This window comes from Meleagris gallopavo, unplaced genomic scaffold (genome assembly GCF_000146605.3).
Source record: "Meleagris gallopavo isolate NT-WF06-2002-E0010 breed Aviagen turkey brand Nicholas breeding stock unplaced genomic scaffold, Turkey_5.1 ChrUn_random_7180001955349, whole genome shotgun sequence".
In the NCBI taxonomy this organism is placed as follows: domain Eukaryota; kingdom Metazoa; phylum Chordata; class Aves; order Galliformes; family Phasianidae; genus Meleagris; species Meleagris gallopavo.
The window spans coordinates 53,669-80,344 of record NW_011216153.1 but is presented as its reverse complement, the minus strand read 5'-3'; the positions used below and the strand labels follow the sequence as shown (position 1 = coordinate 80,344).

At 52.3% G+C, this 26,676-nt stretch overlaps 2 protein-coding genes across 8 annotated transcripts in view; one reads left to right on the top strand and one right to left on the bottom strand.

Moving 5' to 3' along the window:
• The first annotated feature begins 35 nt into the window (after positions 1–35).
• Positions 36–21,589, top strand: KANSL3 (KAT8 regulatory NSL complex subunit 3). 7 transcript variants are annotated; one of them, XM_010728175.3, is made up of 22 exons: positions 36–54; positions 1,732–1,902; positions 2,386–2,476; positions 2,761–2,946; positions 3,124–3,255; positions 3,718–3,834; positions 4,355–4,456; positions 4,544–4,615; positions 4,910–4,984; positions 5,261–5,418; positions 6,261–6,324; positions 6,871–7,071; positions 7,330–7,486; positions 8,497–8,574; positions 10,681–10,872; positions 12,556–12,640; positions 13,483–13,634; positions 13,940–14,052; positions 14,673–14,892; positions 15,112–15,245; positions 18,864–19,005; positions 20,921–21,589. In XM_010728175.3, the coding sequence occupies exons 2-22, from the start codon at positions 1,814–1,816 to the stop codon at positions 21,472–21,474; spliced, it is 3,114 nt and encodes a 1,037-aa protein (XP_010726477.1). In that variant the 5' UTR covers positions 36–54; positions 1,732–1,813; the 3' UTR covers positions 21,475–21,589. The 7 variants fall into 7 exon arrangements, with proteins under 7 accessions (XP_010726477.1, XP_019467295.1, XP_019467293.1 ...); XM_019611750.2 differs by lacking the exon at positions 20,921–21,589 and adding an exon at positions 19,177–19,737; XM_019611748.2 differs by lacking the exon at positions 20,921–21,589 and adding an exon at positions 19,173–19,737.
• A 2,876-nt stretch (positions 21,590–24,465) lies between these two features.
• The window catches only part of ARID5A (AT-rich interaction domain 5A), a 2,987-nt gene continuing 776 nt past the window's right edge, over positions 24,466–26,676 (bottom strand). The window contains exons 4-5 of the mRNA XM_010728174.3: positions 26,480–26,627; positions 24,466–26,266 (exon numbers count right to left, since the gene is read on the bottom strand). Of these exons, the coding sequence (XP_010726476.2) occupies positions 24,983–26,266; positions 26,480–26,627 (1,432 nt within the window). The 3' untranslated portion in view covers positions 24,466–24,982. The remainder of the gene's footprint in view (positions 26,267–26,479; positions 26,628–26,676) is intronic.

Sequence of the window (26,676 nt, the reverse complement as noted above, 5' to 3'; positions counted from 1 at the left end):
GAGGAGAAACGTTGGGATCTGAGGGGTCTGTGAGGGGCTGTAGGCCTCTGTGGGGTGAGTTGCGAAGGGAAAGTGTGGGGTTTGGGGGCTGAGGGGTTGTTGGGGGTCAGTGGGGAGGGGTGTAAGGGGGCTTGTGAGGAGAAAGTTTGGGATTTGGGGGGCTGGGGGTCTGTGAGGGGCTGAGGGACTCTGAGGAGGGTCTTGGGGTGGTTTCTGAGTGAAAAGTGTGGGATTTGGGGGCTGAGGGGACATGGGGGGGGTGTTTGTGAGGAGACAGTTTGGGATGTGGGGGGCTGAAGGGTCAGTGAGGGGCTGAGAGACTCTGAGGAGGGTCCTGGGGTTGTTAATGAGCGGTAATTGAGGAATATGGGGGGATGTGGGGGTCTGTAAGGAGGGCTTGGGGCTGTTTCTGAGGTGGAAGTGAGGGGTCTTGGGGTGCTGAGGGAATATAGGGGTCTGTGTGGAGGGTCCTGGGAGTTTCTAATGGAGAAGTGAGGGATTTTAGGGCTGAGGGGTTGTGGGGGGCTGTGAGGAGGGCCTGGGGTGCTTTATGAGGAGAAAGTTCGGGATGTGAGGGGTTGAGAGATCCTGAGGAGGGTCTTGGGGTGGTTTCTGAGTGGAAATGTGGGATTTGGGGGCTGAGGGGCTGTTAGGGGTCAGTTGGGAGAGATATGAGGTGGTTTCTGAGGAGAAGGTTGGGGATTTGGAGGGCTGAGGGGTCAGTGAAGGGCTGGGAGACTCTGAGGAGGGTCCTGGGGTTGTTAATGAGTGGTAATTGAGGAATATGGGAGGATGTAGGGGTCTGTAAGGAGGGTTTGGGGCTGTTTCTGAGGTGGAAGTGAGGGGTTTTGGGTGCTGAGGGAGTATAGGGGTCTGTGTGGAGGGTCCTGGGGGGGAGGTTTCTAATGGAGAAGTGAGGGATTTTAGGGCTGAGAGGTTGTAGGGGCTGTGAGGAGGGGTCTGGGGTGGGGTTTGTGAGGAGGAAGTTTGGGATGTGGGGGGCTGAGAGAGCTGGGAAAGGGATCCAGGGGGATTCTGAGGGGAATATAGGGAGCTGTTGGGTTGTGGGGAGGGAAATGGGAGGTTGGAGGGCAGGATGGTGTCCTGTGGAATTTGGGGTCTGGGAGAGAAGTGTGGGGTTGGGATTTTTGAAGAGGGAGTGGGTTTTGTGAGGGGCAAGTGGGGAATAGGGTGTCTGTGGGGGCTGCGAGGGGAGAGATCAGGAAAGGTCTGGTTGTGGCTGGAGGCTGTTTGAGAGTCTGTGGGTCTGAAGGTGAGGCAGAGCCGGGATGCTGCGTGGGGGATGTGGGCCAGGGACACACAGGAGCGGGTTGTGGGGTCTGTGGGGAAGAGCTGGGGGCTGCACCAGGAGTGAGGGGCTGGGATGAGGTGTGGGGTAGCACATAAGGTTGCAGTGCAGGGGCTCGGTGTTGGGGTCTGAGATCCCAGCAAGGTTCAGGGGCCGCCTTGGTTCGGCTGGAAGTGGCACAAGGGGCTGGTGGAGAGGCTGAGAGGATTTTGTAGGTTATTACCAACACCTGCCAGCAGCTATAGCTGCATTATTAAGCATTGATGTCTGGTTGTTTTAGTGTTCACGATTTAAACTTGCAGCCAGAGTCAGGATTTACGAGAAATTACTGAATCTAGGACCCAGCTGGCCACAAACTATTCTCACTTAACAGACCCTAAGGTGATCAGTTCCATTCTCTAAAGCGTGATTTCTGCTTGCAGTGAGGCAGATGTCCCCATCGATGTGGAGTCGGTGACACCCACGCCGGTGCCGCTCTATGACAACCAGAAGGCACGCAGTGTGATGAACGAGTGTGAGCGGCACGTCATGTTTGCTCGCACGGATGCAGATGCCCCTCCACCCCCAGATGACTGGGAGGAACACGTGAACAGGTAAAGCAGAGCAAATAGGGGTGGGCTGAGGGAAACTGTGGCACCAAACAGCTGTATGTTGTGTAGAGGGTTTTTTTTTTTTTTTTCAGTGCTTTGCTATATATGACTGATGTGCCTGAGCTGGGGAGTGTTCAAAGAGAATGATTTCTTCTTGGGACACTGAGTTAGATGGCACACAGATCCCCAGCTCAGCCATAATGCAATGCTGTAAAGTTAAAAAGAAGAGAATGTGAGTCAATTCCACCATTGCAAACCCTCCCTGTAAGCGTGGTCAGTCAGTTTGAACTCTTCACGTGAGGAGGAATGGTGGTTTGGAGGAGAAGAGAAATAACCTATGCTAAAAAGAGTGATTGTTTTAAGTTCTATTTATGGTTTCTGTTGTCTCTGCTTGTGGGGGCTGCTTATCTGCCTTGGGAGCGTGCAGCAGCTGGAAGAACTGAGATGTGTTTCTGAACAATGTTACCCCTTTGGTTTTCTCCCCAGGACGGGCTGGACGATGGCCCAGAACAAACTCTTCAACAAGATTCACAAAGCACTGCAGTCTGACAGGCTGGCTCGCCTGGCCAATGAAGGGGTAGGAGCTCTTATTCCCTGCTGCTCTTCCAGCTTCCAGCAGAGTTGTTGTGTGTGTTTTTATTCAGTCCTCCCTAGCAAAGCGATGAAAGTCCTGGCCTTTCGGTTCTATGGCCTTAAGAAACAGGGAACTCTGGACTTGTCTGAGGCACGATTTTGTCCTCACTGAGGGATGTTGGCCTTTGCTTGCTGCCATAGGAGTTGGAGCTGATCCATTCCTGTGGTTTGGGATGAACAGGGCATGCTTGACTTTTCCCATAATATTTTTTTTCTCCTGCTTCCTAGGCTTGCAATGAACCAGTCCTGAGGAGGATAGCAGTGGACAAATGTGCTCGGAGAGTCCGCCAAGCGCTGGCTAGTGTGAACTGGGACACCAAACTGATCCAGTGGCTTCACACGACCTTAGTGGAAACCCTCAGTTTGCCAGTGCTGGCTGCTTACCTGGATGCTCTGCAAACACTTAAAGGAAAGGTGATGAGAGCAGTGAAAGAGATCTTACTGTTTCTTACAGCGTTCTCCCTTTATTAAAGCTCGTTAAAAGAAAACCAGTGGAGACTTTATCCTTTTTCTTTGAAGCTCTGATGATGTTTAAAGGCCCTTAGAAAGCCTGTGTGCATTTTTTTTAGTCCTTTCCTCCTCTGATTCCAGATCCCCACTCTGATCGACAGGATGCTGCTCTCCTCCACCGCCAAGACAGGGGCAGCAGGCGCTGAGGCTCTGTCTCTGCTGCTCAAGAGACCTTGGGACCCTGCAGTGGGGGTCTTGTCCCATAATAAACCAGTGAGTGCCTCACAGGGACTGAGAAGCCATTCTCACTGCCTGATGTACTCAAATTGGCTTTATTTTTCTTCTGTTGTCTTTGTTCCATCTCCTTCTGGCTTCCTGGGCTCTTTTCCTCTTGCTTTAGACTTGCTCAGTGAGGTGACTCTTCCTGTTGGAGTCATTTCTCCCTCGTGCTATCTCAAGGTAGCTTTTTGCTGGGGAAAAGTTTGCACATTTAATGAGCTATGCAAGGTCCTTCCTGCTTTGTAGTGCGTGCCAGGCTGGACTTTGGGTTTATAAATAACCATTTAAATTCTTCTGTGGATTATCAGGGTTGTGCTGAGTGTTACGCAGTAGCTCTTCTCCCCCCAGAGCTGTTTGGATGGGGAGCTGCCCTGCCGTATTCCCAAAAACAGCAAGTGGTGGAGATTTGGGCTGGGAGGTGGCTTTTGCTTACGTACCTCTTGTTGAACTTCGCAGAGCAAATTGCCTGGTTCCCCCCTCATCCTGATTGCTTCCTCCGGACCCTCCAACTCCATGTTCCCCACTTCTCGACGGCACCGATTCTGGCAGTCGCAGCTTTCCTGCTTGGGAAAGGTTTGTGTGGTTGGTTTAGAAGAGGGGAGGGGAGGAGGTTCCCATTAACAGCTGTGGCAGAGTGCAGCTGTTGAGAGTGTTTTTCTAATCCTGTGGTGCCCCAGAGTACTTGATTCTGCTGAGAATAGGCTGACATCTGCCTGCAGCGTTTGGCAGTTAGGGCACGCAGTGGGGTGGAGTTGCCTAAATCTGATGCGCTCGGGCCCAAACAGCTCTGTTTTCAGCAGTGTAGGTTGTGTCACTTTTGTGATGGATTGATGAGTCCTCCAGTAGAAAGAGACTGGAGGAGAGAGGGTATGGATCACCTCAGATACAGAGCTGCTCACAGCCCTCTGCGTGCGTTAGGTGTAATGGGTTTATGGGAGCAAAGCGAGCAGCAGAGATTCTCTGTGGGAATTCTCTATTCTGGGTTTAATAACTTGAAGCAAATCCTGGGAGAGAGAGACAGAGAAAGCCCAAATTCACATGGAGTTCCAGCCCACACCTTCTTCATTTATTCCTCTTTAATTTCACCCCACAGGTCATCCCCATTGCCACCCACCTGCTGAACAACGGCAGCGGGGTGGGAGTGTTGCAGTGCCTGGAACACATGATTGGGGCAGTGAGAAGCAAAGTGGCAGAGGTGAGAGCAGCAGTGCTCTGCTGTGCTGCACGGAGGCATCGCCTCATTGCCTGTCCCCCTCTGCTGATGGCCTTTTTCCTCCCTTAGATTCACAACCACTTCTCTCACAAGCCCATCATCCTCATCGGGTGGAACACGGGTGCCTTGGTGGCCTGTCATGTAAGTACCTGTTACAGGGAGGCCCTTTGACAGCTTTTCTTCAGCGTTAAGTAAAAATGACCATTGCATTTAAGGCTCTGCTGGATGATTCTCTTCCCTTTTCTCTTGCTTCTCTTCCCTTCTAATCCCGAGGGCTTAAGGAGTTTGATTTCCCCTGTGTTTTTTCCCCAAACCCATTTGTTCAGCGAATGAAAGTCTGAGTAGACACGGTGCTTCTGAACCCAGCGAAGCATCCTTCACAGCACTGGTGCGTCGGACTGTTGGGATGCTGACTCTTGCTTTTTTTATACCCAGGTTTCAGTGATGGAGTACGTCACTGCAGTTGTGTGCCTTGGATTCCCTCTTCTAACAGTCGATGGCCCCCGAGGGGTAAGAACTGACAGGGCAGGGGGGCGTTTAATTAACTGTATTTTATTCTTTAACTTCCAGCTGTTTCACAGAGTCAGGTCTGGAAGTTTAGAAACAACTGGGAGGTTTTGGAGGAATGTCTGAGATGTTTTTGTTTGGAGGAGGTGTTGGGTTTCCTTATGCGACCTGGTTTTGCAGCTCCTCCTAGGGGCCTTAAGTGCGTGTTGCTTTTGCTCGTGTGTCCAGAGAACGTCCCAGCACAGCTCACCTGAACCACAGTTTCCCATTCTCTTGCAGGATGTTGACGACCCCCTCCTGGAGATGAAGACCCCTGTGCTCTTTGTCATTGGTCAGAACTCCCTGCAGTGCAACATTGAAGCGATGGAAGATTTCCGGGAGAAGATCCGAGCTGATAACAGCATGGTGGTGGTGGGGGGAGCAGATGACAATCTCAGGTGCTGTGCTATGAGATGGATCCTTCCTTCCCATGTGGGCAGGATCTGAGTGTGCTGCATACAAAAGGAAATATATATCAAAAATTGTGGTCCTGATGCACTCTCAGGGTCAGCAGTCTTGTTCGAAAGCTGATAGTGGGTTGTTTGGTTAGTTTTTCTGTGATAAATCTGTCTTGTAGTAGAAGATCCAGGGTACAGCATGGTATGATGATCGAGCAGGCATCTGCTTGTAATTTTTTCCACCTTGGCTCTGGAATGTGCAGCTTGCAGAGATTGTATTCAGGACTGGGGTGAGGGAGGCTGTCAGAGCCTTGCAGGAAGCACAAAAGGCTTCAGTACACTTTGGAGCTTGTTTTCCCGTCACACCTGTGTGTGTCTGGAATAACAGCACCGAAAACTGGAGCAGGTTATGTGTGTGAGAACTGGGGTAGCCTGGTGTTAACACCAGGTTCTGGAGCACTGTGTAAGTCAGAAATCTGTAGTGGGAATGCTTAGGAGAGAAAGAAGCGTCAAACTGTGACACAGATGAAGCTCTGAAGGGAAGGAAATGCCGTATTTTCTTTACAAAAAGCTTTGGTGGTGAACTCAGCCACGCTGGGTTGGTGTTAGCAAAGCTTCTCAGCATTTTTGAGGGACGGACCTCATCGTTCCAGCAGGCGGTGCTCCTGAGTTGAGCACCGATGGACCCAACTCAAACCTCGCTCTGTAGGATCTGTGCAAGGGATTAAACCTGCTGTCGTGTGAATTTTACTCTCGAGTGAAAGGTGATGCAGTGGGCACAGAAGGGGGAAAAACAAAGGTTTGCTGGCTTTCATCTTTTTTTAATTTATTTTACTCCACAGGATAAGTAAAGCCAAAAAGAAGTCAGAAGGCCTGACCCAGAGCATGGTGGACAGATGCATCCAGGTAAAGGCAGAAATCTTCCTTTTGTACTTTGTACCTACTGGGAAAACGTGCTGAAATGGCTCAGTGACCACAGGTGATAACCTGGCTGCCACTACAGCTTGAACAAAGTAATTTCTCTCTGAAGAGATGCTTTGAAGTGGTTGTGCCCTTGCAGGAGGGGAGCAGTAAGCTTCCTGTGTGGCTGCTCTAAACAAAGCTCAGTTTTCTGCATCTTCCAGCAACAGGGGGAGCAAACAGGAGAAACCAGCATGTTTCCCTTCCATCTGCCAGAATTCAGTGGAGTATGAGATTTGATGAGAAAGCTGAGGTCCATCTACACGATTTCAGGGGTTTTAAATCTAGGGAGCCCTGTCAGTTTGCCTCTTTGGGAATCTTAAATCTAGGGAGCCCTGTCAGTTTGCCTCTTTGGGAATCTTAAATCTAGGGAGCCCTGTCAGTTTGCCTCTTTGGGAATCCTGAGTTCTTTTTTTCTTTAAGCTGTGAAGATGAGTTCTTTTTAGAGAGTTTTGCACCATGCAGCCTAACTATTTGTTTCATCTTGCTTAGGATGAGATAGCTGACTTCCTGACTGGCATCCTCACTCGAGCAGAGAGCCACTCGGGCTCTGATCCCCGTGACCTGGATGCTGAGAAGAAGAAGAAGCCTCGGGACTCGACCAGGAGGGATCTGTCATTTGATTTGCCAGAAAGAACCAGCAGACCTGCCTCGCCAGCATCCAGAGTGCCTGCCTCACCCTCAGGTTCTGAGGTAGGGCGTCCTGCAGGGCATGGAGAGCTGAGGTGGTGTGAGGAGATGGTTTTGTGCAGCTGGAAGGTGCAGTGAGAGATGCTAAGGGTTGGGAGAAGGGCAAGAGGATGGGAAAGGATAAATGGCTCACAAGTGGGTGAACAAACCTTGAGAGTTCTGTCTTCTTCAGCAGAGGGACGCACGTTCTGTGCATGCTTAAGGTTATAACTGCCTCTCCTCAGGAAATGTGGAATAAGAGGGGTTTCTTGTCTTACCCAGGACTTATCCAGTGTCTCCAGCAGCCCCACTTCAAGCCCCAAGACTAAAATGGCTGCTGTGTCCTCCATCCAGAAGCCCACCCCCATCAGCACCGCACAGCTGCTCAAGAGGCAGGTGCAGAGGCCAGACACAATCCTGACACACAAGCAGGCCCAAGGTAACAGCTGGTGGCTTTCTTACCTTCTTCACATCTGGATTTTTGCTCTTTTCCCTGAGTTCTTTAGGTTTTACCTTCTGAGTGCTTTCTTGAATCCTTCCTGTGGCAACTTGCTTTGCAGCTCAGTTCCCTGTTACTGCCACTGGAATGCAGCAGCTTGTGGGGAGGTGAAATCAGGTTGGAAGTGGTGCTTGTGCAGCTTGCAGAGTCTTGTTGCTGTTCCAAAGTGGGAAGGATTTTCACTTGTTAAAGCTGACCAAACCACCACATAGCCATGCTCTCATTCTCTTTTGTCTGTGAGCCCCTTTGCTGATGTCTTATGTCCTCAAGATTGCTTGGGAGGGGGAGTAAAGTACTCAGGTGATGATTAAGGATGTTGAATTCTGACTGAAACAGTGGGGCTTTGGTAACTGGAGTCATCTTGTATCAAACGCAGAGGAAAAGCTGCTCTGAGCTGTGGGGTTTTTGACCTGTTGGATGCTGATTAAAAACCTCTTGTCCAGCTTCAGTCTGACTGTAAGAGCTGTGAATGTAGGTAATGGTTTTGTTGGCAGTGTGATCATTTGTGGCAAAAATCAGCAGTAGCTGGGAAATAGTTCTTCATCATCCCTTCTGTGCTCGTTTGTTTGCTCTAAAGATGGCTCTAAACAGGCTGCTTGTTGCCTGCTGCTGTGTGACTCTGCACGCTCTGAAGTCAGGATAGGATCCAGAGGGAAAGCTAGGCTTGCATCTCTCTCGTTTCTCAAGGGATGAGCTAAAGCAACCTGCTTCTTTGTTGTAGTTGAGGAAGTGTCTAGGTAGCACACCTACCTAGGAAGGCAGGAGGAGGGTTTGTGTGGCTTCTAGCGCGTGTTCCTTGGCGGTAGGTGATGAGGGATGAGGTGGTGGCCATGCCCAGAGCTGTTTGCCTGCCTGCTCCCACGTTTCTGAGGGTCACAGCGGTGTCCCTGCAGCTTGCTGCCCCTCCAGAGCCGGGCTGTGATACTGTAATTCTCTCTGATTCATTTCAGCTCAGTTTGCTGCTTTTCTGAAACAAAACATGCTGGTGAGGAAAGCTCTTCCTCCTGGCACCTCTTCATGTCTCTTTGGTGAGTATCTCCTCACTTCCCACTGTCTCTCTTTCCACCTCCCTCTCTCTCTTTCTGCTACCTCCTTTTGACATCTTCCTCTTCCCTTGCACTGATTTGGGGCACAGCCCAACGTTTCCCTTTGTCCCCCTGCTTTTTGCTTTCTCATTGCTGCCTTTTGAAGCTTAAACAAACGGCTTGCGTGCAAACTGAGAGCATTAACACTTCCTGAGCTTTTCCCTTTTCCTGCTGCACAGGTAAATACTGGTGTAAACGGGCAGCAGTCCTGCTCTGTTGGACAGTGGGTGACTTGTATGAGTTTAACTCCTTCCTGTGCTGGGGTCAGGCTGCATGTTTGTGGAGTGTCCTTACTGTGTAGTGCAGCAAAGCGGCTGCGGGTGAATGTGAAAGTGAAGAGCTGCCAGGTGGCTCAGGGGGGGCAGCTGTGGACTCACAGAACAGAATTTCTTGGCCAGAAAAATCACTGAAGAGCAAAGAAGGGAAAGAGGCATAGCCTTGGGGTGACTGGTGGGAGCTGGCTCCATGGGGCTGTCCTGACCTGGAGACGCACAGAGGGGGGCTGTGTTTAATCCAGAGGTTTGGGAGGCTGCACTTTCAGGAGAGGTGTCAGCTCTCCGTTCAGGTGACCCCAGGAAGCTGAGAGCATTGACATAAGTGACAACTACTGAGCTGCAATGCTCCAGACTTTCCATGCTTTTCACTTTCCAAGGCAGACCCTGGCTGCAGGTGGCTGTGGTGGTTTTGATGTGCTGAGCACACACAGGATATGGTCCAAACTGCACGTACAACCCCAGAAGCAATACTGAGGCCCAGTATTGGGCCAAGCTGGTTGTCTTACAGATAACCTTCTCTCTTGAGCCTTGTTTGAAAGCAACGTTGTGGTCACTCTGTGAACTGTGCACTTAACCAGCACTTAACCAGATGGGAATGGAAATACACTTAACCAGCACTTAACCAGATGGGAATGGAAACTGCTGACCTGTGCATGTGCCTTTTCACTGTCCTGCTTGGCTGGAGGCACATGGGGGGCTTTGGTGCACACCTGGTGAGGTCTCCAAAGGGCGATTTGAACCAAGCATGTTTGTAGTTGAGTGAGAGACAATGTGTATTTTGGCTTCCAGGCTTTTGTCTTAGTTACAGGGACGTGCAAACAGGGAGTTAGCTGGCTTGCAGCTCTCTGGATGAAGAGGGCTCTCTGGAGCTTTCCCCCTGTTGCTGCAGATTGCTGCCAGCAGCACGGCAGGAGGCAGGTGGCCATCCATCAGTGGTGGGATGCACAGAGAATGGGTGGGATGTGGCATTTTGTGACTGCATCTTGGCCCTGTGCTGCCCAGAGGTGCTTGCCATGCACTTTCTGGTTAATCCTTTCCCCAGCAAGCTTATGCTGCAGGCAGAACAAAGCAGATCTGATGGGTCAAGGATCTGACAGCAAAACGAGCAGTTGGTGTGGAAGAGAAATCTCAGCTTGCTGCTTTTCTCCCCAGTACCAAGCAGTGCAGGGCTTGGCTTTGCTGCAGCACCTCCTGTGCTCCTGCCTGCTTCCTGGCCACCTCTGTGCTTCTGTCCATCTCTCGGAGGGCTGGAAGGGACGTGCTGAGTGACAGGCACACAGATAGCTTGGCAGGTGTGTTGGAAGAGCAGAGAGGCTGAGTTCTGATCCCAGCACGCCTGCACCAGCTCTGCACCTACATTCTCCTCATCGGGAAATCAGGGATGATGTCAGGATTGGGTGTACCGTACTTGGAAATGTAAAGTGTTTCTGCAAAGATGTTATTGCTGTAGGCATCCATTTTTTCTTTGCTGCAGAGGGCAGGGCAGACTTCCTATGGCAGGGCAGACTTCCTATGCTGTCTTGCCTTAGCCTTTGAGTGGCTTAAGCTAAGTGCTGCCCTAAGACTGCAGCTCAGGGCACGCAGAAGTCAATGTAGGTGGTGAAAAGGAGAAGCCAGGGCTCCTGATGCATGAGAGATGGGCAAGGCTGGCATGAAAGGAGCTGCAGAAGTGTGCATGGGCATGTGACCCTTCTCCACACCTCGGTGCGCACAGCTGAGCTGCACCAGCCTCGAGGAATCGGCCGTTTCAAAAAGCTCCTTCTGTGTCCCCCAGTTCCAGTCTCCTCAGAGCACTCGGAAGGGGCTGAGAAAGATGATGTGCGCGTGCAGCTGAAGAGGCATCAGACCCCCAGCCCGACCCAGTGCAGCAAAACTTCCAAACGAGCCAAAATCAAGGTGACCATTGTCTCTCACGGAGATGCTGCTGGCGTGGGGAACGGAGCACCCCTCAGTACCCAGGCAGAAAGTGAGTTGCCATGGCATAGCTGCTTGTAAACCAGAGTGCTGCTGTGGCTGTGCCCACGTGGGCTCCTCTGGGGCACGGGGAGGGGAGGGGAGCTGTGCTTTTGCTTTTTCTTTTTTTTTTTCCTTTTTGAGGAGGTAGCTGCAGAAAACAGACAGCAGTTCAAAGACACGAGTGGCACGGTGCTGTTGGGGATTGCTGGGGGCACGTGGGGACTGGATTTATGTAGCCAGAACTTGGCAGGTGCCTCCATTTCTCAAAGCAACGCAGTTTGCACGCTTCAGTGATGTGCTTGGTGCAGTCTTGTGAGCTGTGAGGTGGATTTCATACCTTTTCTGAAGCATCAGGCTGCTGCTGGAGGCAGGATGCTGGTCGTGGTGAACGCTTGCTCCAAGTAGGTTGTGTGGGTCTCTGGTTCTGCTGCCTGCTGGTGGCCCCTGAGCCAAACTCTACCCTGGAATGTGCTCCTGCTTTGTGGAGAAAGGTGATGTTCCTCCCTCTGGACCTTTGTTCAGGCTCCACAATTCAGTTCTGCTGACCCTGCTCAGGCTGTGCTGCGGTCTGAGGTCAGGTACAACAAACCCTTGCTACGTGTGTGAGCAAATCCCAGCTCTTCTCCTGGGAAAGCCTGCTGTGACAAGCATTGCAGAGGTCCTTTCTATCCAAGAAGAGGCGATGTGCTTGGTCTGCTTCCCCTTCAGCCTTTGTGAGGGAGGCCAGAAGCTTCAGCTGCTCTCACTGCTGTACTTGAAGGACAGTATCTTGCTGCTGCCTCACCTCAGAGCCCCAGATGCATGAAGCAGTTGCTCATTATTAGCATTAGGTTGGTGCAGTGCAGGGCTTGAGGGGTCAGCATCTCCGTTCCAAATATTAGGAAGTCAGGTTTTAAAAGCAGAGAAACAAACCCTACTCCTTCTGAAGCGTTTCTTGGGTAATGGTTGTTTTCAGCTGTGAGAATTAACTAATAAATACGCATCCTTTCTCAGGGTTGCAGCTCATCTTCTGGCAGCTTTGAAGATCTCTGGTTTCTGGCTTTTTTTTATTATTTTATTTTTTATTTTTTAATTTTCCCAACTTTACTTCTTTTCACAGAAAGGAAATGAATTGCAGAAGTAAACATGAACCAAACAAGATTTCCCTCTTACCGTGTGTGAGCAGGAGGAAGCACCAGACACACGCACTTGTATCCCAAAGGCTGCAATAAACCAACATTGTGACACAATAAACAAATACCGTGACTCCTGGCATCCCTGTGTATTTTGTGTCTGTAAAGAATGCTTACAGAATGGAGCAGGCAGACCTTAGCTCACCAGTCGAGGTGGTAGAGCTGTGCTGCGAGGCCCGTAAGGAGGGGATGAGTGGTGATGGCACTTAGGAGAGAGAATTGCAGTTGTTGGTGAGGCTTGAGTGCTTTGAAGCCGATTCCTCGGGTCCTGTGTGCTGTAACACTTGGACGACGACAGCCTTCTTGTTTTAATTTGCAACTCTGCTCTCTTTGATGCTCCTGATGTTGTTGTGTGGTGGCTCGAGGGGGTGTTTATGGCTGCAGCAGAGGTTTCTTTGAGAAGGAGCTTTGCGAGCAGGATGAGCCCGTGGCCTGCAGCACTGGGCTGTTCTGTGGGAGCAGAGGAATCCCTCGAGTCTTGCGGAGGACAGAGAGTTAGGTGTTTTCTTTTTCTTTTGCAGTTGTCGCAGGAAAGCCATTCCCCATGGCAGTCAGCCAGTCTGTGTCGGGTGGGAAGGAGCCCTTCGGACTGCTCGCCACCTCCAAGTGAGTGCATCTTTCACTCTGTAAGCTGGGGGCTGCTCTGACGGGCTGCTGATGCAAAGCACCACAGCGCAGTGATTTCTGCCTGTGGAGCTGCCTGTCATCTCGCTTTCTGATGTACGGGGGACTCCTAGGCTCCTGAAAACTACCTGTGGGCTGGTGATCCGACCTGCGAGTGATGGGAATGGGCAGAAGGTATTTTGCCTGCTGAGCCCTATTTCTGTATAGCTTTCCAAACCCAGCTTGCTTTAGAACTGCTTATCTTTGTCTTTTGAATGACTGTGTTGTCCCTGCCAAAAATGTAGTGCTGTCTTCTTTCCCTTCATTCTCTGATGGTAAAACATTTTTTTTCCAAAGATTAAAAAAAAAAAAAATAATTCTCAGTATTGACTTTGAAAGTAACCGGCCACAGGGATTTCTTTTGGGCAATGAATCTGGTGTTGACAGTCTCTCACATCACTGTTTTCCCTTTTAATTCAAACCGTGCTTTGGAGAACTGGACCCTGACTGATCTGGGAGGGGAGAGGAAGAAGAGCTGTTCTCAAATAGAAAGTAGGTTTTAAATGGGAAATGTTTCACTTTGAGGTAATTCGCTTCTGTGCAGGGTGGCAGCACCTAGGCAGGCACACACACATTACAGGATCACTTCTGATTTGAAAATACAGTGTTATCACTCCTTGCTCTAGCTGCTGAAGCAGACCCATGGGAGCTTCTCTTGTTTTGGGTTTTTTTATCTCATCACCTCCCTATTCTGTGTGTTGTAGCAGTGTGCTGACAGAGCTATCTTGCATTGCCACGTGTAGTTTATCACCAAGAAACATCTTTTTCTTCTTGTTGTTTTGCAGGCTGGGCTCAGCAGCAGAAAGCTCAGTGAGTCCTGCTCCATCTGCCAGCATCCCCAGCAGCACGACGCCCAGTGCTTTCCATGCCCTGCAGAGCAGGCTGGTGCCCAGCAGCACTCACTGCATGCAGGCCCAGCCAGCCAGTGCCCTCCAAGGTACCTGTCTCTCTCCATCCCTTTATTGTGAATGGAAAAGGTAAACCTTGATGCCTGGAGATACCAGAAGTTCCCTCCTCTCAGACAGGAGCAGTGCCTCCCGTGTTTCACAGATAACCTGCTTAGCTCCCAGCAAGGTTGGGCTGTGTGTTGTAGTGTGGCTAGGACGATCCCCACCAACCTTGAGGCTGGCTGCTTGGGACCCTCCTCTTTAAAGAACAATTTACTGTCCAGTAGACCTGGGATTTTATGGTGCTTACTCCTCCAAACCTGATTTCTTTGTTCTTTATTTTTTCCTTTGTAAGGAGCAGCTTCTGCTAGCAGCCTGCTGCAAGGGCTGAGCTTCAGCCTGCAAGACATTGGGACAAAGTCATCTGCCCTTCCTGCCAGCGTGGCTGCAGCTGGGACACCAGTGCAAGTATGCAGCCTGCAAGTGTTACTCTTTGAAGGGAAGCTGTATGGAGGGTGAAGTGGTAGAAGCTGGAGGGAAGCTAAAAAAGCCATGTTTGTCCCAGGAACAGATGAGCGGTGCTAGGTGTGAATTGCAGCTAAATAATGTGTGAGGTTTGGCTGAGTGCTGGGGTGAGGGTTCCTGTAAGTGGTGTGGGTTCTAGGAAACTGGGCTGTGGGAAATTTTACTCAAAACCAGGCTTCGCAGCTTCTAGAAAATACTGAGAAGAGCTCGCAGGATGGACTGAGAGAGATTAGTAATCTTTCTAATTATTTTCCTTCTGGGAAAATTCACATCTGTGGTTCTGTTAGGCAATGCTCCCCAGCTTTTCAGTTTGAGGAGGCCCCGTTCAGAACAGGAGGCTCATTAGAAGTGTAGCCACCATTTCTAGTTGTGTTTTAAGTTGCAGTGAGTGCACGCAGGTGGGAAGGGACAGCTTCACTTGCATGTGGACCTGCTTGTGGCCACCAGAATAATGTGTAGAAACTCTCCATCTGCCCCCTTGCTGCTGCGGGAGGGAGAAGCTGTGCCACCCCCGCAACCTCTCATTCCTTCCAGGTATTCAGTGCTTCTGCTTTTCCTTCCAGACCTCAGCTGTGAAGACACCCACACCCATCCAGAACCTGAGTGCCATCACCACAGGCACTGGCACCATAGTCCGCACCATCCCAGTTGCCACCTCTTTATCGGTGGGAGCTGCAGCGAGTGGGAAACCCACAGCCATTCACCAGCTGCTGACGAATGGAGGACTGGCAAAGCTGGCCAGCAGCCTCCCTGGCTTGGCTCAGATCTCCAACCAGGCAGCAGGTGAGTCCAACATGCAATGCAAGATGCCCGAAGCACCCCATCATCTCCTAAAACTGCTGTTTCCAAAGCTTATTTCACCCTCTTGGAACCGGAGCTGTGAAAATGTGCTTTTGGTAGCGGTTTGTGAGCAGGTGGAGACTTGTGCTGCAGCCCCAGCTGGTGAACACGGCCTCTGCAGTTGCTGTGTCTCAGGGATGTTGTTTTTGCATGTTTTCCTAGGCCTGAAGGCCCCCACGACCATTACTGTGACACTGCGTGGGCAGCCCAGCCGTGTGACGACACTCAGCCAGGCTGCAATGGGGGCTGTGCAGCCCCAGGTGGAGGAGCAGCCGATGCAGACACAGGCACCACAGGTAATCCTTGGCACCTCCTGTGTAAAGAAAGCATCCGGTGCTGCTGTGAGGGCAGAGACAGCTGCCCTGGGGAAAGTGTTCTTGCTCACTGTGTTTCTCTTGGGTGTGATGAGCTCGTTGCTTTGCTGAGGCTGTGCAGAAGTGGTGGTTAGAAAACCCAGGTTAACTTCACATCTTTTAGCAGCAGGGTCGTTTCCTATGGAGAGATTGTGTGCTGGTACTGCACCAAGGAAACCTCTGTCTGGATTTGTAATGTTGACATCAGTAAGGAAACTCTTACTGAAGCTTTGGGCTTGTTTGGCAGCAACAGGACTTGGAGGAGGAAAGCTCTTCTGGTGTCTGTTCCCTGTCTGTTCAGGCAGGAAAAAGGGCTGACTGCAGTGTCTGGTGTTGTCTCCCTCTTGGAAATGCTGTTTCTGACTGTTAGGTGCCCTGATGTAGTGCTGGGCCCTCTGGGTGTTGGGTTGCCATGCTTTTTCCTAACGCAGATCCCCAACTTCTGCTTTGTTTCTCTGCCATACCCTGTTAAAACCCATTTATGAAGCACTGAATGTGTGCTCCAAAGTCCATCTGCTCCTCGTAGAGATGGATCGCTGACAGAAGGAAGTGCTCTTGCTGTTCTCATGCTAAAGGTGTGCTAGCTACTGTCTCAAAAGGATCCTGGCTGCTTCCCAGGATAAGTCTTGGTGCAGCTGAACAGAGAGAAGTTGGAGAGAGTTGTTTTGTTGCTGCGGGGAAGGTCTTGAGTATTATAACATCAATCTCTTCACCCCAATACCTGGGGTGCATTTGCTGCAGATTTGCTTTTGTGCTGTGTCCTAAATCAGTTTTGAGATGGATCTGTAAGTGTGAGGGTAGGAAGATCTGATTCCCTACGTGGGATGTTGGGTTGGTGCTGTCCCCAACTCCAGATGGCTTCCTCCTGACCACAGCTCCAGTACTGTGCAGCACTCAGGTGTCTCTTAAAAGCATTCTCCTGGATGGTGGGGAGTAGGAGGAAGCAGGCAACGCTGTAACCTGCCCTAGGGGACTGAAGGAGGCTCAATGAGGGCTGCTGGTTGCCTGGGATGAGTGCTGTGCTAAGTGGTACCTGCCTGGTTCTGCCTTACAATCACAGAATCGTCCCAGGTTGGAAGTGAACCACCAGGATCAAGTCCAACCCCTGGCTCCTCACAGACAACCCAAGTGTAGGGATGAAACTGACTGTCCTGTACATGGTGACTGTAGTGATTTGCAGGGAAAAAGGAGTTTAAGAAACGAGCAGATAAACTCCCACAACTCCGAATGCTGCATCTTGGGCAGTCAGATGAGGATGGGGCATCCCGTGGGGGTGAAGCTGCAGTTCCCAGCAAGCTGCACTGAAGGCTGAGGGCATCAGAAGATGCCAGGATCACTCCGGGTTTGGTGAGGGCTTTTCTCTCGCTTCTGACTTTCCTCCTCCTGTTACCACCAGCGCAGGTAGGTGAGCTGCTGCAGGAGGTGCAGAGCAATCTTGGCTTTGCAGATGAAGCTCCGTGATTCTGGTCTCTGGTTTTGGGGTGAATCGTGCTGTGGGCAGCGTCATGGGGGCAGGGAGCGTGCTGCTGCTCCTTGCTGCTGTTTGGGGTTGCTCAAAGGATGTGTAGGGAGCTGCTGTCCTACAGACTGAGCCTTTGGATGGAAACTGGGTAAGTACTGACAGCAGCAGCCGTGAGTCTTTCATGTGTCCCCTGCTGCTGCTTCAGAGCTGGCGCAGCAGCCAGCATTGCCTGTAGCTTCCACACAGAGTCCTGGTTTGCTTCTGGTTAAAGCTGAGATTTCTGAGCACCCACATCCTTCCTCCCCTGACTTCTGTGTTTCTTTCAGTCACTTTGCTAACACGACAGAGCCTGCAAGCACTGGCAGAGCTGGGCTGTAGCCAGCTAAGGTAGAGCTCGGCAACACAGAGCAAATGACACTCAGTTACCACTGTGCAGACCCCACCTGAGCAGAGGGTGTCACGCCAACACAGTGCTCACTCTCAGTCTCTTGACCCAAGTTGCAGGCAGCATTCATGCTCTTCAAAGGCCGTTTGAAAGCACCATCAAGGCTGGCATGCTTTCCTTTAAGTGCTTTGTTACCTGAAACATGCAGTGCATCATGCAGAAGGGCAGCAACTCAGCATCCTGAGGTTTTGCACAGCTGGGCTCTGGGGTGGCTGGGTTCACATATGGGTCAATGTTTTCAGGCAGCCACACTTAAAGCTCGGTGTTTGATCGTAGACTGCGACTTGTAGCTCCAGTGCTGAGTTTGTGTGTTCAAGGCAGTGGCTTAATGGTGTGAGAGCTGCTTCAAAAGCAAACTGAAAGCGGGCTCTTACAGGAAATGAAGTGAGCTGTGTGTTTTTGTGACTAATTATAGCCCTTGACATCAGCTCGTGTGTACCTTCAGCACATAGGATTACGTAATCCAGCGGGGCTTCCTGGAAAAGAGCAAATTTACAAAAGGCTTTGGGGGATTATGCCAGAGCTTCAACTCTTGTGTTTTCAGCAGCAGCCAAAACCTTTGTTGGTTGGGTTTCTTTTGAAATTCCAGCTGACTTCAGTGTGTCTGTGCAGGAAGCGTGAAGCCCACGCATCGCATTGCTGTGCGCTGTGCTTTCTAACTCTGGGGGCTGGGATGGTGCTGCTGGCTGCCGAGATGCAGCGTGAGGGGGGGAACCTTTCCTCCCCCTGTGGGCAGTAAAAGGGGGGGGTGGGAAGATGAGGAATCTTCTCTGGGAGTGAGAAAAAGGAGTGTTTGGGTGGTGGTGGAGTGAAAACACGAGCGGTGTTTTCAAGGAACTGCTCCAACGTGGTTTGAATGTTGCTTTTCTGAATGAGTTCCTCCCTGCAGCGTGGTGATTTCCCGAAAGCAGCTGTGTAGAATGTAGTGATGCTGATGCTTTGTGGCAAGAAGATTTCTGCCGCGATGTGTGGAGCTGCAAGCAGATGTGATGACTTGAGCTTTGGGGAGGAATCTCCCCCAGGTGATACGAGGAGAGCAAAATGCTGCTCCCAGAGCCAGCTCTGCTGCTGACGGGCGTGCAGGCAGCATTCTCCTTCCTTAAAGTCTGCTCCTTCTGTCTCCCAGGGGCAGAAATAATCTGCAGACATCTGGCAGGGTCTCATACATCTTCCTCCCCAGGTGCAGAGCTCTTTGTGACTCAGGGTGGTGTGCAGTGTTTCCATCCAGTTACTGCAGCACCGGCGGTCCCAGCGCTTTGTTCTTGCAAGCAGGTGATGTGAGGACTGTTCTTGAGCTCCAGGCTGTCGCTTCAGGATTGCTGCAGAGAAAGCAGAGCAGGGCTGACCTCCCTGCAGTGGGGACACAGAGCCATCCCATCCCGCTCCTGAAGAATGGGTGGCTTTGTTCTGACAGCAGTGTTGGTGCTGTGAGTGGCACCGTCACACCTCAAAGCACCGATGCGGTGGATTTTGCTCAGAGCTCCCAAGTGACCGACAGAGGTGAGGGCAGGAAGCAGGGAGAAAGTGCTCTGATGTTGAGCTGAGGGACAGCACAGATCCCAAGGAACAGTTGCAGCCCCCCACAGGTGGTGTAACCCCACTCCCCCCGGGCTCCTGGCCCTCCAGTAGCTCTCGGTTACTTTAACCCTTCCAGGCTCCGGACGGTGCAGTTGGGAACTTGGCCGCCCCAGCTTCCAGCGCCGCCTCTCCTGGCAATCTGCTGTCTCAGATGGATCTCAGCAAAGCCCAGGCTGGTGCAGAGATGGCTCCCACCGACCCGGCAGCAGCACCCCTAGGTGAGGCTCACGGCCGTGGCGGGGCGCGGGCAGCCAGGGGCTGCTGGGAGCCGTGCCTGCAGGGCGGTGTGTGGAGTCACACTGGGGAAGTGCTGCCCCAGTCCTACTTTAAGACTGTTGACTTTTTATTTTTTCCTTTTTTTTTTCTTTCCCTCCCCTCCTTTAAGTCAGGTCCCTCGTGGCTTCTGTACACAAGTACATGGAGTTCGATTTGTCAACTGCTGCCTTGAGCCAAATAGTGGAATGTAAAATGTCAGCCCAAAGGGGTTATTACTGTGTTTAGGACCCCCACCACATGCTGACAGCACTCTCCTTGCTGCCTACACTTATTTCCCTTCCTTAGGGAGAGCAGAACCATCCAATTACACCTCAATAAATATTGCAGAACCATCTTCCAGCTAGCAGACTCAGACCTAAAATAAAATAAAATAAAATCTTGTACAAAAAAGCCCCCTCCTGCCATGCCTGTGCTTCTGTTTCCCTCTGCCCAACTGCTTGGCAGCTCTGCTGGGAAGATGAGCAGGTCTGTGGCACTCAGGCCAGATCTGATGGAATGAGGATGGGTGGAGCTGTGCCAGCTTCCCAGAGGGCAAATGAAATAGCTCTAGGTGGTGTTGATGTGTGGGATATTTTACTGTGCAGTTGGCTTTCCTTGCAGGCTGTAACACTAATCAGCACTGACCCCCCCATCCCCCCACACACACACAGTCCCTGCTGGTTTTCCCCCAGGACTCAGCAGGGAGTTGTAGAAGTGCTGGCCTTAATTCTTCTCCTGTGTTTTGTTTTCTTTGTCCTCACTATTTGTGATAACTAGTGGATGGTGTCAGATCTGTGGAGAACTTCTGGAGGTTCAGGTTGGCTCTGCGTTCAGCGGGAGGACCAGTCTGTAGTGAAGCTGCTGGAGCAGCAGCATGAACTGGGGTGTCGGCATGGAAGATTTCTCCAAGCTCTCTGCTTCATGGTTATTTCAGATGCCTGCCAGCATCACCATATCACTGTGCTGCTTTCTCAGCCTGCTTAGGAGTGCTTTGTCTCCTGTTCTGCTGTTCTGGCCCCTCCAGGATGGTGGGATGTCCCACCTCTTTTAGACAGCTGCTCCTCAGCCTTCACTCTGTGTTCTCTGTGTTTGAGCCTGGTGTTTTCTTTTGGAGAGGTTGGCTCTGTGCTGGTGGTGATCGTGGCACACCCTGGCGAGCAGAGGGGCATGGTTACACATCTCTGATACCAGCTGGGGTGAACCATGGGCTGTTCCAGGTTGGGATCTTTAATCATCAGCAGGTTTGCAGGCTTTTCCCAGTGTTTTGAGCACGTCTAACACTGGTGATAAGGTTTCACTGAAGTCTCCTTTCCCTGGGCTGTGGTTATTGGAGATGTGACTGAGGAGCAGGCTTAGATGAAGGAGCCACCATGTGCAAACTCTGTTGTTGCCTCAGAGCATGAAGGGCTTTGCTCCACAAAGCTCCTGATGGCTTTTTGCTGCCGTTGGGGTGGAGCGTGATGAACATCTGAGCACCTGCAGAAGCATCTGCCTTCACTGCTGCTGGGACAGAGCTGGAGATGCCTGAGCTGTGTGAGAGTCTGGAGGGTGGGATGGAGAGTACTTGGCCAAGGAAGAGCCCCAGGGTCGTGGCCCTGTGGGAAGGGATCATCCTGAGGAGAGCTTGAGACACTGAAGGGGGAGAGGATTCTTGGAGTGATCTGAGGGGTCTACAAAGGGAGCTGGCAGGTTTGGGGTTCCCTCACCATGCTCTGCGACAGTGCTGGGGTTAATTTTGGAGTCGTTCTGAAGACAAAATGAGACAAAGGGGTTTCCAAAAGTACAGCCTGAAACCCTGCACCTCTGCCGCTGGGGCTGCAGCCCAGGGTGGGCACCCTGCACCCACAACTGCTGACCGACCTCTTCCCTTCTCTGCAGTGACCGCGGCCAGCCCCATGAAGACCCTGTACGTCATGTCAGACGCCAAGCTGTCTGCGCTGACCAAGTCTGTGATGGATGAGGCTACCTCAGTCCCCCTCAAACTGCCAGGCATCCAACCTTCCTCCTCCTCCACCAGCTCTCCTGTTGGCCCCGTCGCCGCCTCCCCGCTGGCTGGCGCTCCCAGTCCTCCCAGCAGCCTGGTGCACTCCAAAGTGGGACCCATCCTGCAGACTGCTTCCAAAACAGTCATCCTCACCTCAACGCTGGCCACCGTGAAGGCCGACGGGTCCCTTGGACACGTTGGGGACAAGGTCAGTCTGACCAGGAGCACCTCAGCCCTCAGCCACACTCTGGGGGCGATGGAGACCCTGGGGAGGGTCCCCTCTGTGGTGGATGATGGAAGCACCCTCCTCCGTGCCAGAGAGACCCTGGCAAACAGACACTTACTGCCCCAAAGCGTGTTGCCAGCAGGGGCTGGTGCTGCACTCCTGACACTGAGCAGCTCCTCTGTCATCACCACAGCAGGGCCTGTGCTCAGCCAGAAGCCATAGGGACATGGGGGACCCTCAGCGTGGCTGTGGGGTGGGAGTGGGGAGGCAGCCCTGTGCTGATGGGGCTGATTTGGGCTCTAGCAAACTGAGGAGGTGTTTTCTGGTTTTGTTGTTGTTTAATAAATCGTTTTGTTCGTTTTTTTTTAATATATATTTTCTTCTCTGACTTCATTGTACCTGGCTCTCCCAAAAGCTGCTCCGTGGGTTTGTTAGATGCTCTGTGTGTTTGGATGAGCCCAGCTTTGTTGGTCTGATTCCCCTCGCTTTGAATGCATGGACAGACAAAGAAACATTGTGCAGGCAGGAAAAATGAGTGCTGTGGGTCCTGGGAGCAGCAGTGAGGGAAGCTCCTCCTGCTAGTGTTGTTCCACTGGAATGTCCCTCTGGTTTTCTGCTTCTGAGAATATTTGAACTTGCTGAAAAAAATCGGAGGGTGCAGAGCAGATGTAACCCTTACAGTCATGTATGATGGAGCATGGAGCATCATCAACAAGCATGGGGTAGCACCAGCCTGAAACAGGGGAAGCAGTTAGCTTCCACAGAGCCCCAAAATGGAGTCCCAGGGTGCTGAGATGAAGCTGATTTTGGCAGTATCAAGAGTGGTTTCCTTGGGCTCAGGATCAGGACTGTCACTGAGGTTGCTTTCACAGGACAGAGCTGAGAGCCGTGATTTGCTGCTTTTATTTCTGTGATTGCTGGGGTTAATCTCGATGCCCTGCACGTTGCTGTCCCATGTTGTGGCTCTGCTGTACCCTGAGCCCTTCAACACCCTTTTCCCTGGAGGGACGAGGGGCACAAAGTTGTGTTTGTTGTCCAAGACTCACTCAGGGAGTATGGATCTCTGTGGATGGAGATCGGTGGTGCTGGGGGAGGCCCACGCTCCCCACTCTGACAGCAGGCACATTTCTAATATCTCTGCTCACTTCCTCATCCTGCTGGCTCGTGAGAAGATCCTACTGTCAGCTCTTCCAACCACCACAGCAGAGGAAATGTGATTGTTACGGAAAGCCTGGAAAACAGAGCAGGGGAATAACCATTTCCCCCTTTGGCTGTTTGTTCGTTGAGAGATGCCATCCATCCCTTCCCACCCTTCCTGGATTGTACACGTGCCAGCTCCAGATGCTGCCCAGCTTTTTTGGGAGACTTGCTGTGACCTCGCAGTCTCACCACTGCCTCGTGCACCGGGCTTCATACCATCCTGATGGTGAGTAGTGGTCTTTTGGGGGTGCTGAGCAAGGCTCTTGAGCTCTGCCCTTTCCCTGGAGCACTATCCCAAGCCCTGCTGAGTGCAGAGCCTCTCTCTCTTTTTTTCTTGGGGTTCTGTGGGAAAGTTAGCAAAGATTTGACTTTGCCAGCCACCCGGTTTCAGCTTCACAACCCAAATGACAGCATGGCAGTCCAGCAGCTCATGGCTTTGCCAGGATGCAGAACTGAACCAGCTTGGAGGCGTGAGACCAGCTGTCCTCCTGCCAATATATACTGCAGAACTGATATTTCTGCATCTTCTGGGCCACATTCAGACTAAAAAGAGGAGCAGATAACAGACTGAAGGATCTGGCTTTCTGCTGGGTGACAACCACCTGCATGATCTGTTCCTGCTTTCTTTTTTTCCCCCAGATGGCTTTGTGCTTCCCAAGGAGGGTGTGGGCCTTTCTGATGGGAGTGAGCAGCAAGGAACTGACCAGGTCTCAGCTTCCTTCCTGCCCTGCACCTGAGTTGAAGGACACTGCAGCCTGCTCAGGAGGTAAGAGGTGGCTGTGTGCCCAGCTTTGCCAGCTTGCACTGTGGAAGGGAGCAGATCAGGGAAAGACACAGCCTGGGTGAGCTTAAGCTTTACTCTAGCATCTGAGGGAGCTGTGGACATCAGCGTGTGCCTGGCTCATAAAGGTGAGGGTCAACTGTTGATGTGCAGCGTTCTTAAGCAGCCCAGTTTTATCTCCTAGGTGTGTAGTCACAATTTCTCTGTAAGGCTGAGATACCCTTAGGTTGTGGCATCTCCCATCTTGCTCTCACACCCTTACTCACAGTCTCTGAGGGACAACTTGAGCCCTGTAACCACATCCTCACTCACAAACTGGTGTCACTTGTATGCATTTTAGTGGCAGGGCTCTTGGGGCACAACGTGCCAGGACACTGCAGCACATTTAATCCCTTTCTGATGTCCACACTGGAAGGTGCAGAACTGGGTGGGTCTGTGATGCTTTAGAAAGCTGGTCTGACCTATTTCAGCAGCAGTGAGAACTCTTCTCACCAAGTCTAACCCTTAAAGCACCTTAGAGTGCTAAGTGGGGATAATTCTCTTTTTCTTCTTTCTATCCCAATTCCTTTCCTTTCCATGGAAACAGCAGAAGTGGTCCTTCAAAGCTGATTTGCTGCTGCTGTTTCTTCATGCTTTTTGGGGATGAGCAAGTGCCCCTTTAGGGACGAGCATCTCTTTGCCCCTTCCATTTAACAGCTCATAGCAGGGTGCCCAGGACACCCACAGTTGTGAGGAGCAGCTGGCACAAGAGAAATAAGTCCTGAGGCTGCAGCAAAGGCTTTGGGTCATTTGCAGTGGCTCAGTGGGAGCTTGCGGAGGCAAAAAGCAGCTGGAGTCATGCTCTGCAGGTCTGTGCTGGTTTGCAGAGTCCTCAGGAGTTCTCCTGGGTCACCTGGCTGCCACCAAGAGTGCTGCTCTTCTCTCCACAGATCACATCCCAGGTGCTGTCTGTCCATCTGTGGTGGGTTCCAGGTCCAGGAGGCTTCTCCATGCCACGTCTGCGCTGTGCTCTCAGGCTGTGGCACCCACTCTTGGACACGTGGATGCTCCAGGAAACAGCTGTGAACCCCTGAGGCTGGGAAAATGGTGCCAGAAACAATGCAGAAGAAAAACAGAGGTGGGTCTCAGCTTGCTCCCAGGTCAGGAAGCATCCTGCTAGGGTGAGGCTGGCTTTCCCCCACAACCTAGCCCTAATCCCAGCAATCAAGCACACCTCAAACACCACCAGCTGGGACCATCCAGTGAGGTTTATTTTGGATGCTGCCCTCCAGCACCCATTTTGGAGGAGCCAGCGTGCTGCCCGTGGATGCTTGCTGCCCCCCTGAGCCCCTTATAACCTTAGGAGCTCCTGCTATAAGGCAACATCCTTCAGAACTAAAATGGCATTGTTTTGTAGGAGGGAGGAAGGGCTGTGTGCCAGGGCAGCCTGGACACAGCATGGTGAGGTGGGAACATCCACTGTTGGCTGCACAAAACTGCATGGGGACACAGCATTTCTAGCAAGAAAACCTCTGCAACTCATTTTCTCCCTTATTATTTTTTTTTTATATAATATATATATATATAACCTTGTGATATTGGTTGTTAATATCCCAGAGTATGATGTCAGATACAAACATCTCTAAGTCCAAAAGTAAAAATGACATGGTCCAGCTCATCTTTGCCACGAGACACAGCAGCTCTGATGGCATCCAGTGCTGCCATGCCTCTCTGTGGGGCCGGGGCTGATCCAGAGCAGGACAGCAGCCCCTACAGCTTGGTGTTACGGTGGAAAGCAGAGGTGTGTGGGGTGCTGTAGGTGTGCTGGCTGTGCCAAGTCGCTGTGGGGTAGAGCCGGTGCTGCAGTGAGCCCTCGTAGGACGTCGGGTAGTGCCTGGGGTCGGAGGGCTGCACAGAGGTGGCTATCACAGGGCTGGGGAAAGCAGGGATGATGAAGGGGTTGATGGAGAGAGACGGCACTGGTGGGGCTGCCTGGTTTTTCAGGTGCTCCAGAGGGTTGTTGCTGAAGTTCACCGGGAAGCGCAGCATCGCTCCCTTGTAAACATCTGGGGCTTGAGGCACTGAGGTGAGCGGAGCGGCGTAGCCGGGTCCAGGAATGATGGCTTTGGGTTTGGCCAATCCTTGATGGCTCCTGGGCGAGCCAGCGCCCTTGTCCCTGCCTTCAGTTTCGTGGAGAAAGGGAGAAACAACCTGCAGCTTCCTGCTGGGGCCCAAAGCCTCCTCGTCCCGGCTCCGTTTGGCTGTGGGTGCTGTGGGGCTCTGTGTCAGTGGGGCGAAGCCGGCCCCAGGGGGCACCCAGCAGGCTTTGACGGCAGCGAAGGCGGCCGGCTGCGGGCTCTCCCTGCTCCACGCTTTGCTCCGCAGGTCTTGGGGCTGCTCCCGGCCAGCCTCCGTGTCCTCAGGTTGTGGTTCCAAGAAATCCTTCAAGTTGGAGAAATATCCCCCAAAGGGGTGACAGCTGATGGGCTTCAGCACCTCGTTGCGATACGCGTGGAAGAAGCCAGTGAAGACAGCGGGTGCAGGGCCCCCGTCCTCAGCTCTTGGGTAAGGCTGTCTGTCCGTCCTTCCAGGGGATGCAGTGGGGATGGGTCCTGCCTCGCTCCGGCCTCCCCGCGGTGTGTCCTTCAATCCTTGTGTCTCCGGGCTCCTCTGCTCCTTGAGGTGAGGGCTGACAGCTGGCTGGCTGGGCTCTGGGTTGGGGTGAGCGCTGCTCGCCACCTCCCTGCCCTCCAGGCAGTGGCGTTTGAGGCAGTGCAAGGACTCTGCCTTGCTCACCTGGGCAAGCAACTTCTTCTTGGCCAGCGGAGACATGATGGGGTGGTTGCCTTTGGAGTAAAAGCTGGAGAAAAGGCGTTTGTAGGCTTCAGCGTGGGCTCGGCAGGTGCTGGGACACCCTGCAGAAGGGCTTGGGGCCGGGGCCGTGGGGCTGGTGCGTCCCTCTGCTGGCTGGCCTTGCTCCTGGGCCTCTGTTGGGTCCTCCTTGCTGGCTCTAGGGGTGGCTGCCACTTCAGTTTTTGCCTTCTCCGGTGCCACCTGCAACCAAAAGCCAATTTGGGGTGTGGGTGCCAGGCTGAGCTATGCACCCGCCCCATCCCCCTGCCTCCCCATCCAGAAGCTCAGTTCTCTGCTCTTGCCCCTCACCCTCCCCAGAACTCCACGGCCACGTGCCCAGGATGGGGATGGATGGAGGAAGGCTGAGCACAGGGACTGGGGTCATTCCCAAACTTCACCCCCATGGCCACTCACCTGCTCCCGACCCTTTTCCTTCTTGCTCCTCCTGCTCTTCTCACCCATCTCAGTGCCCTTGGAAACCTTGTACTGCTTGCGGGGTTTGCTGGGAGGCAGCGGCTTGTCGTCCTCACCCTTCAGGTGCCGCACATACGGGAGGACCAGCCTGCAGGGTGGGAGTCACAGCACTGAGCCCCAACCCCACCGAACCCCTT